The sequence below is a fragment of the Natrix helvetica genome (genome assembly GCF_964273705.1).
Source record: "Natrix helvetica genome assembly, chromosome: 1".
Taxonomy (NCBI): domain Eukaryota; kingdom Metazoa; phylum Chordata; class Lepidosauria; order Squamata; family Natricidae; genus Natrix; species Natrix helvetica.
The window spans coordinates 38,641,919-38,655,907 of record NC_138548.1 but is presented as its reverse complement, the minus strand read 5'-3'; the positions used below and the strand labels follow the sequence as shown (position 1 = coordinate 38,655,907).

General features: G+C 38.4%; 1 protein-coding gene across 3 annotated transcripts in view; it reads left to right on the top strand.

The window, feature by feature from the left end:
• LBHD2 (LBH domain containing 2) overlaps positions 1 to 5,962 on the top strand; it is a 75,745-nt gene extending 69,783 nt beyond the window's left edge. For all 3 annotated transcript variants that reach the window (XM_081956775.1, XM_081956777.1, XM_081956776.1), the window contains exon 5: positions 363 to 5,962. In XM_081956775.1, the coding sequence (XP_081812901.1) occupies positions 363 to 430 (68 nt within the window). In that variant the 3' untranslated portion in view covers positions 431 to 5,962. The remainder of the gene's footprint in view (positions 1 to 362) is intronic.
• The last annotated feature ends 8,027 nt before the right edge of the window (positions 5,963 to 13,989 follow it).

Genomic DNA, 13,989 nt, shown 5'->3' with positions numbered 1-13,989 from the left:
AAGTCACATGACACCACAAGTTTGACACCCCTGTTCTAATATATCAAGCATAGGCAGTTGTGGTCTTCAAATCCCATTAGATCAGTCGGTTAACGTTAAATGGCAAGGGATTACATAAATTTAAGCCAAGCATTTGACCAGAGCACCATGATAGGGACAATCCTGGTCTCTTCTAAGATCGTGCACCCTTTCCTCCTCCAGCTTAATCAGAAATTTCAGCTTCCATTTACAATTATTCAAACATATTGTATCACTCAGTATAATTTTTGAGATAAAATAACTTCATAGATTATGCGTCATTAACAAACTGTAGCTAGGTTAATCATAATTTCTCTAACACAGGAACCATTGTTTCTCTCCAGGTGCTTCACCACACCAAGACATAGGAGATAGTACAAAATCCAGTGAAAGCAGAACTGAGGATGACTAAGGAACTTCATTCAACAAATTGAAGCTGTGGTGGGACCCTAATTGGAAAGCTGGCACATTCCGAAGGCTTGTCAACATGCTCTATTTTAAAACCATAGAAGGTTTTAATTTTAGTTCTATTATTAGGTTAGTACATGGCAAGAAATTTAGGGGCTTTAGAACTGCTTCTTTTCAGGCTGGGATTCATATCATTTCAATTTCCTTTGAGGAAAAGCGAAGCACATTAGGTAGTTCTTCCTGGTTCCTTTTATTAATGCCACAAAAGGAAAAATAGAAGCAAAACTATTCATATCAAACACCAAAAAAAATTAAATCAATTGCAATGAGCACTTATAAGTAAAATTGTCTCTTAAAGATAAAAGAGTTATCTGATATTGATACCAAGACACAGGGTTTGTTTGCCATAGAATATATTAAATCAATTAAACCTCTTTTGTTTTAGCCATTTAAAACTAGCACTGTGATATTATGGATAATAGATGTAATATAATGTCACCTTCTAACTTTGTACCTTTTTTTGTATAGAAATGCAAGTTTCACTTTTAAATCTGGATTAAATGGAGAATTTAGGACTGCCTTTTTGTGATGCACAGCAGGGATCTTTACTTATCCCTTATCTCTTTTTCTGTGCAAATTCAAGTGAACCAGACTTTTATTAACACTGCATTTGAAAGAAAATGAGTTAACATTTAAGGCTTTACCAGTGTACATTTTGAATGGAAATAGCTGTTCATTATTGTTTGTGAACCGAGTTAGTTTTGTGTAACTTCAGCAGCCTTTTCTATTGTTTGCACAAACAATTTGTGACCCAAATGCTAGCCTGGTTTAACTGAACCTGTTTTGAAAGGGAAAAAGAGAACACTGCTTATTTCATCGCTATTTTAGGACATTTCCAATCCATTTGTATATAGACTCTGCTGAAGAGGCTATAGACTTTGTCTGAAATGGTATAGGGTTTCCTGCCTAGGCAGGGGGTTGGACTAGAAGACCTCCAAGGTCCCTTCCAACTCTACTATTGTATTGTATTGAGATTTTTATCTGTCATTTGGGATCAAAGACTAGAGAGAAATGGCCAGGACAGACATAAGATGCATTTTCTATGTAATTAATGATGCCACTCAGACTATCTGATTTATTTGGATTATTTAATCTATTGTAGACTTTTGCACAGGGAGAGTCTTAAGTGGAACCGCACAGTAGCAGTGGCTAGGATAAAACTGATATAGCAGTTATTCCCAAGAGCATTTTTCAATGCTTTAACTTTGATGTGATCACCAAAATACAGTCTCCAGAATTGGATCGAAGTCATGACAAAGAGATATGATAAAACGAAGTGATATTTGTATGGTGTTAATTTCAAGATTAGCTCAACTTGACTTGATTCTTGCATTTTGATGTCTTAGGACGAGTTTTCACTATTTTAACACAAAGAAAGTTTTCTTTCTGTTAAGTAATTACGTTGAAATAAAGCTCTCCAGGGAGATGATACACTGAAGTACATTTTTTGTGCATATGGTAGTAATCAAAAATCAACCTATTAAAACAATATTGGGATGGGTGGGAATAATAAATTTTCACTCGTGAAGTATATAAATAATAATAATAATATGAGCATCTGCCTTAATGTGTTTGTACACCAGCTAAGGAAATTTGTAGAAGTATTCGTTTTTTTAAAAAAAAATCATTTTCTTTAGATGGGGGTCCATGCTTTATTTTAAAAGTGTCTACCAATCTTAGATTAACAGATTGAAATCTGTGCGGGCATAAAAAGTTCTAATAATTTCCCAAATTCTATTTGTACTTTACTTTCAAACAAGATTTGTTATTTATTGGAACTAGCTAAACAGCAGCTATCCATATGCCATGCTTAACATTAGGAAAAAGCTAAAATCCTGAGGTGGAGAAAAACGTTCTCCATACAAAAATTACATGGATACCTATAGGAAGGAAGCCCAAAAATTCAAGATGGCATCCACAAACATGGAATTGAAGTGTCACCTGTGGCACACACAAAAAGAAGCAGGCTTTCATTGCAAGATTGTGACATTTTTATTTATTTTAATCATTTATTGGCCAAATGCATATGACTGCCTATCTCAGAAGTGACTCTGACACACAACAGTCAAATAAAATAATGATATAAAAGTATAATAATAAAACTATCAACAACCATTATTAAATTAAAATATGATTAAAAATTAAAATACGCAAGCCACAAAGTACAGAGAGAGTCCAAATATAAACCACAATAGGGGAGCAATCTTAGAATGTCACTAGTTTCCTGGGACCCCACACCTTGGTGACACAACTTCTGGAATATCAACATGATGGAAGACATGCAAAGCAGATGCCATACATTTTTTTCTGTAGATATGGAATCTTTGTTGGTGATCCCCTCACAGAAATCCTCCCCTCTCCTCTATGTTGCTGCAATCAGTACTATATGATTCCAAAAAGCTTCACTCATAAATACTAGGTAGTGATTGAAGGAGTAGAGCATGTATGCTTGTGTGGTGTATTTGTGTGGGTGTGAATCACATTATTAAAAGAGGGAGCTTTTTATACAAAATTAAGGATTGGTCTAGAAATATGTGTGTGTAGGAAATTACAGAGATGATCTCAGAGAAGGAATGTGGTATTTAGCAAAACATGAATTTAGTCCCTGAAAGGAATAAAATATTAGAAAGAAACTTAAACTAATTCTGCCTTAACTCTCTTTAGTATAAGAAAGGAAGGGAAAAACAACTTTGGGCTTTCAGGATTGATAGGTCAGGTCAGGAAACAGATACCACAAGAAATACTAGAATACTACTTGATTGGCATAGACTATGGTAGCCAGATATTAAAAGTGTCTTCCTTTTCTGGGCTTTATTCGTGTTAACTAATTGAGATGTTCCTTCTCTGCAGCTCTCTCCAGTGTAACAGGAAAGATTTTATAGTAGTCTGTTCTTTAGAGGGATAAAGTTGCCTCCTGCTAAGTTAAAACTTGTGAAATTTTATAAGGGGAGCTCTATGTTTATGGAGTAAAACTGAAGCTTTATCTTCAGTTACTCTCCTCCACTTACTCACTCAGCCTACTTCTTCTATCTGTCCCCACTTACAGTGCTTGAAAAATAAAAAATAAAACAGATACATATTCTCCCCCATTCCACAAAACTGTCCTACAAATGTACATCTATTGTTTTTAAGAAAAAGAGAATTTTAATTTGATTGTAAACTTCCGCTGTTATGATTGCTCTTCAAATCATGTACCAGTCTCACTTCTAAAATGATGAACAATTCCAAATTCTGTCATAATGAATGAAATTGGTTGGGTTTGGTCCCAAAATGGGAGAACCGGTAGTGGATATTTTGAGTAATTTGGAGAACCAGCAAATACCACCTCTGGCTGGCCCCAAAGTGGGGTGGGAATGGAGATTTGGCAGCATCCTTCCTCTACCATGCCCACCAAGCCACGCCCATAGAACCAGTAGTAAAAAAAATTGAATTTCACTATATATATCAAAATCTCAACAGGATTTAATGTGTAACCAAATATTATTTAAAAACTGTTGTGCAACAGTACCAATAAGGTGGAAGTATACAACTTTTTCTTAGACAAAGTGAACATAATGCAGTTTGTGTATAAAAGGTAATTCATTATTTTGGATAATAGTGGCTGGTACTGGTTCCATCATGTAGGGTTGCTACATTAGGGAGGTTATATCTCCAATATAGGAGTCAACCTGGTTTAATGGTTAACATGTTAAAGTAGACACCAAGGGTTCCACCTTAGGCACAAAGGCATCTGAGTGACCTTAGGCCAGACACTTTCTCTCAGCCTTACCACTTCCAAAACAACCTTGCCAAGAAAACTGCAGGGACTTATCCAGGAAGTTGCCAAGAGCAACATTGACTGGAAGGCACAAAAATAAAATAAAATAATTAAAATGGATAGAATGTGTCCTGTTGTGATAGATTTTATTTATTATTTTAATTTGAAGTCATAATCTTGTCACCAAATGATCTTTTTGTTGACCGACTTAAATTTAGCCCACCTCAGCTCTGGTGAAAAAGAAAACCAAACTGAGAAGTCATAAACCCCATCCAGGTATCTAGCAATTCTCTCTTAGAGTCAGCTAGGTGCTTTGAATACAAATTGCGCAGAATATGATAACTAACGTAGTGCTTTACAGCCCTCTCTAAGCGGTTTACAGTGTCAGCATATTCCCCCCAACAATCTGGGTCCTCATTTTACCAACTTCAGAAGGATGGAAGGCTGAGTCAACCTTGAGCCTGACAAGATCAAACTGCTGGTAGTCGGCAGAATTAGCCTGCAGTACTGCATTCTAACCACTGTGCCACCTGCTCCCATCTGATCCTTAGCCAGCTCAAATTATCTGGTGAGCATTGTATTTTCAAGAAAATCCAGCAAAGCTTTATTCAAAAGTGAACATATGTAGGAGTATAACTTAATTCTGGTGGTTCTCAACAGGATTTAATGTAGTCTTGATAAAGAGCTGAATATATATTTCAGGATACTTTTTTTTTAAACTTAAAATGAAGAGCTAGATGACAATCCTCCAGCATTTTTCATCTGCCTCCTTTTATCTCCAAAGCCACCAGCCAACCCACGTTCATGCTATTGTTTATAAGCTCAGATTGCATTGTGCAGCTCTAAATGTCTTCAAGGTGACACAATTTATACAGAATGCTAGGATATAGGCTGATGCAATGAAACTGAATGGCGGGACATTTAGCAGAAGGAAGCATTTCTTTGTACAGTGCGTAGTTAAGCTACAGACTACATGACTCATAGATCTGGAAACAATGTTTAACTTGGACAGATTTTTTAAAAAATGGAATTAGACAAATTTGTGGAGAATAGGGCAATGAATGTCATTAATCATGATGGCTATATAATCATCAGAATCTGAAGCAGGGCATATTTTCAGTACCAGTTACTTAAGAGCATAAATGAGAAGATAATATTGTGTTCAAGTCTTGGTTGTGGACTAATCATAAGCACCTCCATGGTTACTGTAGGAACATGCTGCTGATCAAGATAGACTGCTTGTTTGCTCCAGCTTCACTTTTCTGATCGTATGCTAAATGTAACTGTTTTAATTACATTTTGTTAAGTAGCATTTAATTTTAAGAGAGGTAAATTTTATAAATTAATGAGAAAGAAAAGTGAGAAAACTGTTTCAGGAATACAAATGTATTCAATAGTGCATAGCCACATATATCACCTTATTTTATCTGTGTACAACAGTATTGTCCTGCCTACTAAACTTAATTGATTGTTTCTGTATTTCCTTTGTTTGGGATGAAATGCTTTGTAGGAAGGGGGGGAAACACTCAGAATAGTTGGTCATATTTTTGTAGACTATTAAAAGCAAGATGTCGATAAAGGTTTTGTGGAATATATATATTGTTGGATTCTGCACCTTTGAAACTTTGATTTTTTTGTAAATTGCCATCTATGTATAAACTCCTATAATGCTATGTCTTGCAGATGTAATTATATGAATTAAAACCTACATGGACCTAATTTGGTAAGCTAGTATATCAAATATTTATTTTAAAATATGTTTCCAATTTGACAAGCAAAGCCTCCTCTATCCTCAAAAACTTCATTGGTGAAAATATAAGAAACCTATAACATTCCTGTAGTAAAGGTCAGTGATGGAAAGTAGATAGCTTAAATATCAGGCATATGCTATTTTCATTAAATTCTGCCTACCAGATCCTCTCCTAAAACATTTTTGACTGATGAGGAAAATATTTACAGGCAACATAGATTATTTTTTTTATAAAATAATCAGGCTTTGATCCTAGCTGTAATAGCGAAAAACAAATGTCCTTTCAGATTAGATCATGGGGAGGTAAGAGAAGGCCATTACTTTTCTATTCAACATGGAATGACTCTTGTTACATACAAAATGTATTTGTTTGTTCGTTTGTTTTAAAATTTATATACTATCCATTCCAATATCCAAAGCAACTTTGGTTAGACTAGATAAAATAGCAGACTAGATAAAATGTTAAATTCTATATGCTTTATTGTATTCCTGTAGGGCAGGGGTGTCCAAACTTGGGAACTTTAAGACTTGTGGACTTCAACTCCCAGATTCCCCAGCCAGCTGGCTGGGGAATTCTGGGAGTTGAAGTCCACAAGTCTTAAAGTTCCCAAGTTTGGACACCCCTGCTGTAGGGTTTCTAAATGAAAGAACACAGCAGAAGTTTTAGAAAATGAGAGGAAGATTGCAAGTGGAAATTATATTGTTTGCCCTTCCCCCGCATTATTCTTCCTGAATGAGGCAGAGCAATTTGAAAACAAAAATCTGATCTGGACTCCATCACAAATACAGAAGGCACACATACATAATATGATTAATATAGAATGAGTGTCACTTAACTTTCTATTTCCAGGGTTCAGGTAATGTATGCTGCAGTGTAGCCATAAAACAGGGGTGTCCAAACTTGGGAACTTTAAGACTTGTGGACTTCAACTCCCAGAATTCCCCAGCCGGCTGGCTGGGGAATTCTGGGAGTTGAAGTCCACAAGTCTTAAAGTTCCCAAGTTTGGCACCCCTGCCATAAAAAAATGACACTATCTAGGCACAAGAAGGCAGTTTGGGGGAATCTCAGGAAGGAAGGAAGTTTTAAAAGATAGCACATTCCAAAACATCCTAATATGTTTTATGACCACAGGTGGTCATAAAGTGAAGTGAAAAAGGAATGAAACACTGCAGTTGATAGAATTTATTTCAGAGTTGGAGGAATGGGAGGAGCATTAACTTGTACAGCCACTGATGAGGAATTCTGGGAATTGCGATTCAGCAGCAACTAGGCTCAGGATCTTTATTCTTATGTTAGGGTATAAATCTTCTCAAAATGGTTCAAGCGATTGCAAAAGCTACTGTAAAATTAATTTAAGAAATAATAAATGCCAGTGATTAAAGTAATACTGACAATCGAAAAATATTTACACCATTGGCAGTCCCACACACGCACAAAAAAACCAAGGAGAAACAATAAACAAAAAGCATTAGGGTTACAACAAAAGAAGTGCGGCTCAGTGGCTTAAAAGATGTTGGAGAAGAACTGTGCCCTGGTGGTTTGTGACAGAGTGAGCTCCTGTCACTTGCCTCAGCTTCTGCCAACCTAGCAGTTGGAAAGCATGTAAAATGCAAGTAGATAAATAGATACCACTTTGGTGGAAAGATAATAGCATTCCATGTTTCGCTACACCCTTTGTGATGATGTCATGCTAACTACATGACTGCTGAAACATCTTCGGACAGCTCTGGGTCAATGGCTTAAAGAAACAGATGAGGACCAGCCCCTAAAGTCGGCTACAAATAGCGGAGTAAACTTCACAGGGACTCCTTTATCTTTTAGGGTTAGGTTAAAAGGCCCATCCTGTGAAAAAGGCCCACACATTGATTTTAAAATGCAGCAGGTGGATCATAGGGTTGTCAAAAAAGGACAGCCATTGTGATGGCACAAAGCCTGGCCCTTTTTTCAAATATCATGTCAAGTACCCTCTCAACACACATGAAAAAAGGAAACAGAGACATGAAAACGGGCACTATTTTAATCCTTTTGCCATCCTCCCCATGCAGATGACCCTAAAGTACAACCAACCTGGAAGGAAATGTCAGGCCACAAAAAAGATTTCAGCCATCTTCTCAATTTGCTTAGCGCTGGCCCCTGAGGCTTTTAAGAACTTTTGCTCTAGACCCACATTTGAAAGTTAAAAGGTACAAATGGCTATTTAAAAAAAAAAAATCGAAAGGCAAAAGCTTAATCTTTTGAATTATCTCAGATATATTGAAAGATTCCGTCCCTTTCCATTATAAAGGACATGTATCTATTTTTAAAGCTTTCAGAATTAGCACAGTAATTTCTGAGTTTGTACCAATGTATCATGAAATCTATTAATTTTGACAGCCTATGAAAGGAAGCCACATTTTAACCTTTTCTTTTTTAAAACAAATGAATTGCAACAGCTTCATTTTTTTTTCCTTGAATGAATGAACTGATAATTTAATTTATGAATCATGTAAAATACCAACCAGCTATTTCTGTATTGTTTGACATATGTAGTACATTGGGATGTTATTCATGAATATGTTAAACTTTTAATATCAACTGCTGACATGGAAGGGAAAAAATTGAACTCAAGTTAAAGAAATACTGTACTTTTTGTAAATCCAAGGATTATTTTCCAGCCAACTTGGAAACATAGTGGAGTTCCAGTTGATTGTGCTTGCTGTTCTCATTTAAACTTTTCTAAAGTGGAATTAAAGGAAGGAAAGAAAATAAAAACAAGATTGCTGTATACCAGTGATGGCGAACTTTTTCATTACCAAGTGCTGAAAAGGGAGCACTTCACGCACACTCGTCTGGGCTGCGACCAGGAAGAGGAGCTGCCCAGGGGGCACACACGCACCGTAAAATGAACATTTCCAGCACGTGCATGTGCGCTGACCAGTAAGTCTTCCGTTTTCTGCCACACATTTGCACACGCCGATCAGCTGGTCGGCATGCACGCTCACATGGGAAAACAGAAGACCAGCTCTTCTGGTTTCCAGCACTGCTGCATGCACAAAGGCCAGCTGACCATCGCATGCACATGCACACGAGAAACCCGGAAGAGGAATGGGTGATGCCACACATGCCAGGCAACGTGGCTCCATGTGCCACTTCGGGCATGCGTGCCATAGGTTCACCATTTTGGCTGTATACAAATGGCTTCAGTATAGTGACTAGTTATTCCTCTGGAATTTCAGGCAGAAATCTTTCTCAGTCCTTCCTGTAGGTTCTATGGGTTGAAACTGGGATCTTTTGTGTGTAAATCATCTCTTCTGCTACTGACCTATTTTCAACCAGAGACTTTTTAAAGCCAAAAAAAAAAAAATACAGAGATCCTCAAATTGAACTCAATTCCAGAGGATTATATGGATAAATCATGTAGCAATAGTACAGAGCTGGTTCCCTCTGCCTTTTTCTAACTTTCTGATCAAGCCTATAGCTCTAGGATTTTCTACCATCTGAAAACAAACCAGGGCAGACACTGTTTAGCTTTTTTCATCATTGAGTGTGGTTGGCTTGGTGTTACACTTATCATTTGAATTGGATGAACTATTTCTCAAGGGGATTACCTAAATCTACATGCTAATTTCATACTAACAATCTAATGATGACATTTAACACTCTGTATATGATTTCAACATTGAGCAGTCTGGAAAAATATACTCACTGTGCTACTGACAAATATATATGTTTCACTCTAGCCAAAAACTCTTTTTATTATCTCCAGTTTTCAGCAGTTGCACACCTTGTGGGTTGCTGACTGGCCAATCTCTGGGACATCATGGAAATAAATGTGACCAGAGAGGTTTTCCTACTGTCTAAGATCAATGTGATGCCTAAATAAATGTCGGGGTGGGTGCCCGGTCCTGTTGTGCTTTATTCCTGTTCAAAGCAGGCAACCTATTGAGAAAGAAGCCTTTTGAAAGAGCATTTGGTTTACTATCCAGTACTTTTATCGGATAGATTAACCAACATGAAAGAAATGATTGATTATGGAGCAAGGTGAATGAGGTAAATTTTGCACTTCATCTCTTTTCCAAATATGGAGGGCAACCCAATCTTATTTTCTTTTTAGTAGCAGCACCCATCTGGGGCACTGCTACATGAAATCAGGGCATCCATTCAGAATCAGCCCGAATTGTGCCTTATATCGGAGATTAGTAACTACCATCTTTTTGGAGATATAAGATGCCCCGGAGTATAAGACGCAACAAAAAAAAAATCTGCCTCTGCCTCCCAGCATCCATTGGTATTCATCTGGCTAGCATCCTTGCAGCAAACAGCAAACAGACTGGTCAGCTTCAGCACGTTATCGCAGCTTGATTCAGCATGAGCATCTGATTGGTGGTTGGATTGGCATCCTGGAATACTGCCAATCAGCTGTTCCAGGCTGCTGGGATTGCCATAGCCCATCGCCGCCTCCGCACGTCATATTTTTGACCTCTGTGTGTTGCGTTTTCGGCCTCCGCACACCCTGTTTTTAGCCTCCGTGTGTTGCACTTTTGGCCAGTTCCAGGCAGTGGGGATTGCCATTACCGATCCCTGCCACCTGGAACCAGCCGAAAATGCTATGCACGGAGGCCAAAAACAGGGTGTGCGGAGGCTGAAAACTTGACGTGTGGAGGCGGTGATCAGTGGGAATGTGCTCTGGCAATCCCCACAGCCTGGAACGGGTCTAAAAATGGAGTGTGAAGAGGCCAAAAATGTGACACACAGAGGCCGAAAACATCCAAAGGGGGTCGGGATGGGGGGCTTCAGCAACATTCGGTGTATAATATGCACTACAATTTTCACCCACTTTTAAGCGGGGAAGTACATATTATACTCCAAAAAATATGGTTGTTCTAAGAGATAGTTGACATATTCTGGTTTTGCAGGAGTGCATTGGGAACTGGAGCAAAAGAGACTATCACCCAGCTCCAAAAAGAACAAAAAGGATGAAGCACTTCTCCACCAGCAATCAGCACCCAGATTAGCATAAATTAACCCTAAGGTTAACATCAGATCAACAATCAAGCAAACAATACCACAATCAAGAAACTGCCAAAAGAGCCAACAATAAACGGCCCAACCAAAGAATCTCTAAAGCCACCTCCCACCACCACTGACAGGGCAAGCTACCAGAATACAATCTGATAGCAAACGGCACTCCTTACTAGCACTGATGATATTACCTAGTTTGGGTAATGAAGCATCTGCAAGAAAACAAACAAGCTCAGAGAACACTAAGCATTCCTCATGTCAACCCTGAGCTACAAATATTCTCCTTTATTGAAGCAAAACTGTTTTGTTTTTAAATTGTTGTAGTTCTGAGGTGGACCGGGAGTTCTTACTGTACCTCCCTCCCCAGCTTTTGTTATCTGGATTTTTGCAGGTGAGAGCTGGTAACCCTAATTCAAAGCTAAAGTAGTTTGGCAAAAGTAAGTATAATATAAGATGCTATAAAATCCCTACTTCTACTTTGAACATGAGACCCTATTTCTCACGCCACTGGATAATGAAGCTTTTTTGAAATATCGATGACCATTTTCCTATAGTTCGCAAAATTCGCAGGGAATCAGCCTAACAATAAAGTTCTGTAACCTTCGCCAAGGCTTTTCAGAACCTAATTGCAAGTGATTATGAAACCAACTGCTTCATACTCTAGAAGCAGAGGTGGGTTCCTACCTATTCGGTCCGGTTCTGCTGAATAGGTAATAACTCTGGCAGACACGTGACCCTACCGGTTCTATGATCGGCGGCGCCATCTTGATTTTCTGCTCTGCACATGCGCAAAACAATCTTCATTTAAAAAATGTAATTTTTATTCGTTTTTAAATGTGCGCATTTGTAGATCATTTAAACGAAAATGCGCACATGCGAGGAGCAATTTTTTTTACCACCAAACCAGTAGTAATGCAAAAAGATGATTAGGGGACTGGAGACTAAAACATATGAAGAACGGTTGCAGGAACTAGGTATGTCTAGCTTAAGAGAAAGAAGGACTAGGGGAGACATGATAGCAGTGTTCCAATATCTCAGGGGTTGCCACAAAGAAGAGGGAGTCAAACTATTCTCCAGGGCACCTGAGTGTAGAACTAGAAGCAATGGGTGGAAACTAATCAAGGAGAGAAGCAACTTAGAACTGAGGAGAAACTTCCTGACAGTTAGAACAATTAATCAGTGGAACAGCTTGCCTCCAGGAGTTGTGAATGCCCCAACACTGGAAGTCTTTAAGAAGATGTTGGATAGCTATTTGTCTGAAACGGTATAGGGTTTCCTGCCTAGGCAGGGGGTTGGACTAGAAGACCTCCAAGGTCCCTTCCAACTCTACTATTGTATTGTATTGTATAGTAATGGCGGCCGGAATCCACCCCTGTCTAGAAGGGCCCTTTTAGAAGGCACCATTGCATAGCAGGGCTACCTGGTCTGGAGTGCAAAAGTCTGGGGAAACTACTAATGGCAGCAAAAAGAGAGATGTTGGTGCAAAATGCGGTGGCACAAGCAGTCACGAGTTCCCCTAATTACAGCTTTGCTTCACAAGCTGCATTGTTTACCATGCAATTCAATTTGGGTTCGGTTCAGGGTGCTGTTTTGATTTTTAAAGCCCTTCATAGCATGGATCCAGTTTATTTGAGGGTTAACATTAACCCTAATCCAATCCCTGATGAGATCCGCCCAGCCCATCAGTTTCAGCAGAGGAGGTAAGTTGTCCATGAATGTGTTACATCTATTGGAATCTGCTATGGCAACCTGGCCTATGGAAAATTTCTGCTGTGGCACCTGCCTACGGAACATCATTTCCCCTGTGGTGAGACTGGCCTCATCCTTAATATCCTTTTGGAAGTTTCTCACAACATAGTATCAACTATGGGGTTGGGGATCTCCATGAACTGGCAACTTATTGAGGTGACTGCATTGTCTATAACAGAGGTGTCAAACTTGTGGCCCATGGGCCAGATGCATCACACACTGGCCACACCCACACCAGTTTAGCAAAGGGGAAAAAAGTTGTGATACATCACATAATGACAACATGACATTGTGAGTTTGTCGCCCATGCTCCGTAGCCTCTAACCCTCTCATCGTGCGTCAATAATGATATCAGCAGATCAGAGATTTCCTGTTTCCAGTTGCTTGATCCCTTAAATTAGGAAAAATAAGTAAGTAGTCACACCAATAAGAATTGAACGAGAGGGTCTTACTTGAACTTTTGCATTCAAAATTTCATTAGAATTGTAAAAACACATTTCCTGAATATTTAGATGAGCATTAACGGGCATACAAGTCTGCATTAAGATATAAAAATGTCAATGATGTGTCGAACCCTTGAAATCAGTGAATGAAGTCTGCTTATTGTTTTTTCAAGTAAAAGCACATGCAAGTGGCACTTGAGAGCAGGAAATTGCTCCTCTTCTTGACTGAGGCTGATCGCAAGAGGCCTCACTTTACTTGTGCACACAAATAAAGGCTCCTTTTTTTTTTTACTTCACCTTTCCAGCTAAGAGTCTATTTGGGCGAAGACCCACCAGGCTCAACAAATCGCTGGTCTGTCCAGCCAATAATAGTGATACCAATAGATGCTTCTAATAGTAGAGTTCTTTTTTAATGTTATTATTTTATGGTTTGTTTTTATTATATGCCACTCAGTCACAGTCTGGTATAGGCTCAACCAAATACCTCACCCCATTCCTAAGAGGTCTTTAAGGGGCATGCATAAGCGCACCAGCGGGTCTACCATTCCTGTCTTAATATTCCCTTGTATTCGTATTCATTTCATGTATTCATAAACATGCCTGTACTTATATCTGTTAAAAAACCCATGCTTGATGAAATAAAATAAATAATAAATAAATAAAATAAAATAAAATAAATATCAACACTAACTGGAATCCAAAGGCGCTTTTCAAAAGATCAATACAATACAATACAATACAATACAATACAATACAATACAATACAATAGTAGAGTTGGAAGGGACCTTGGAGGTCTTCTAG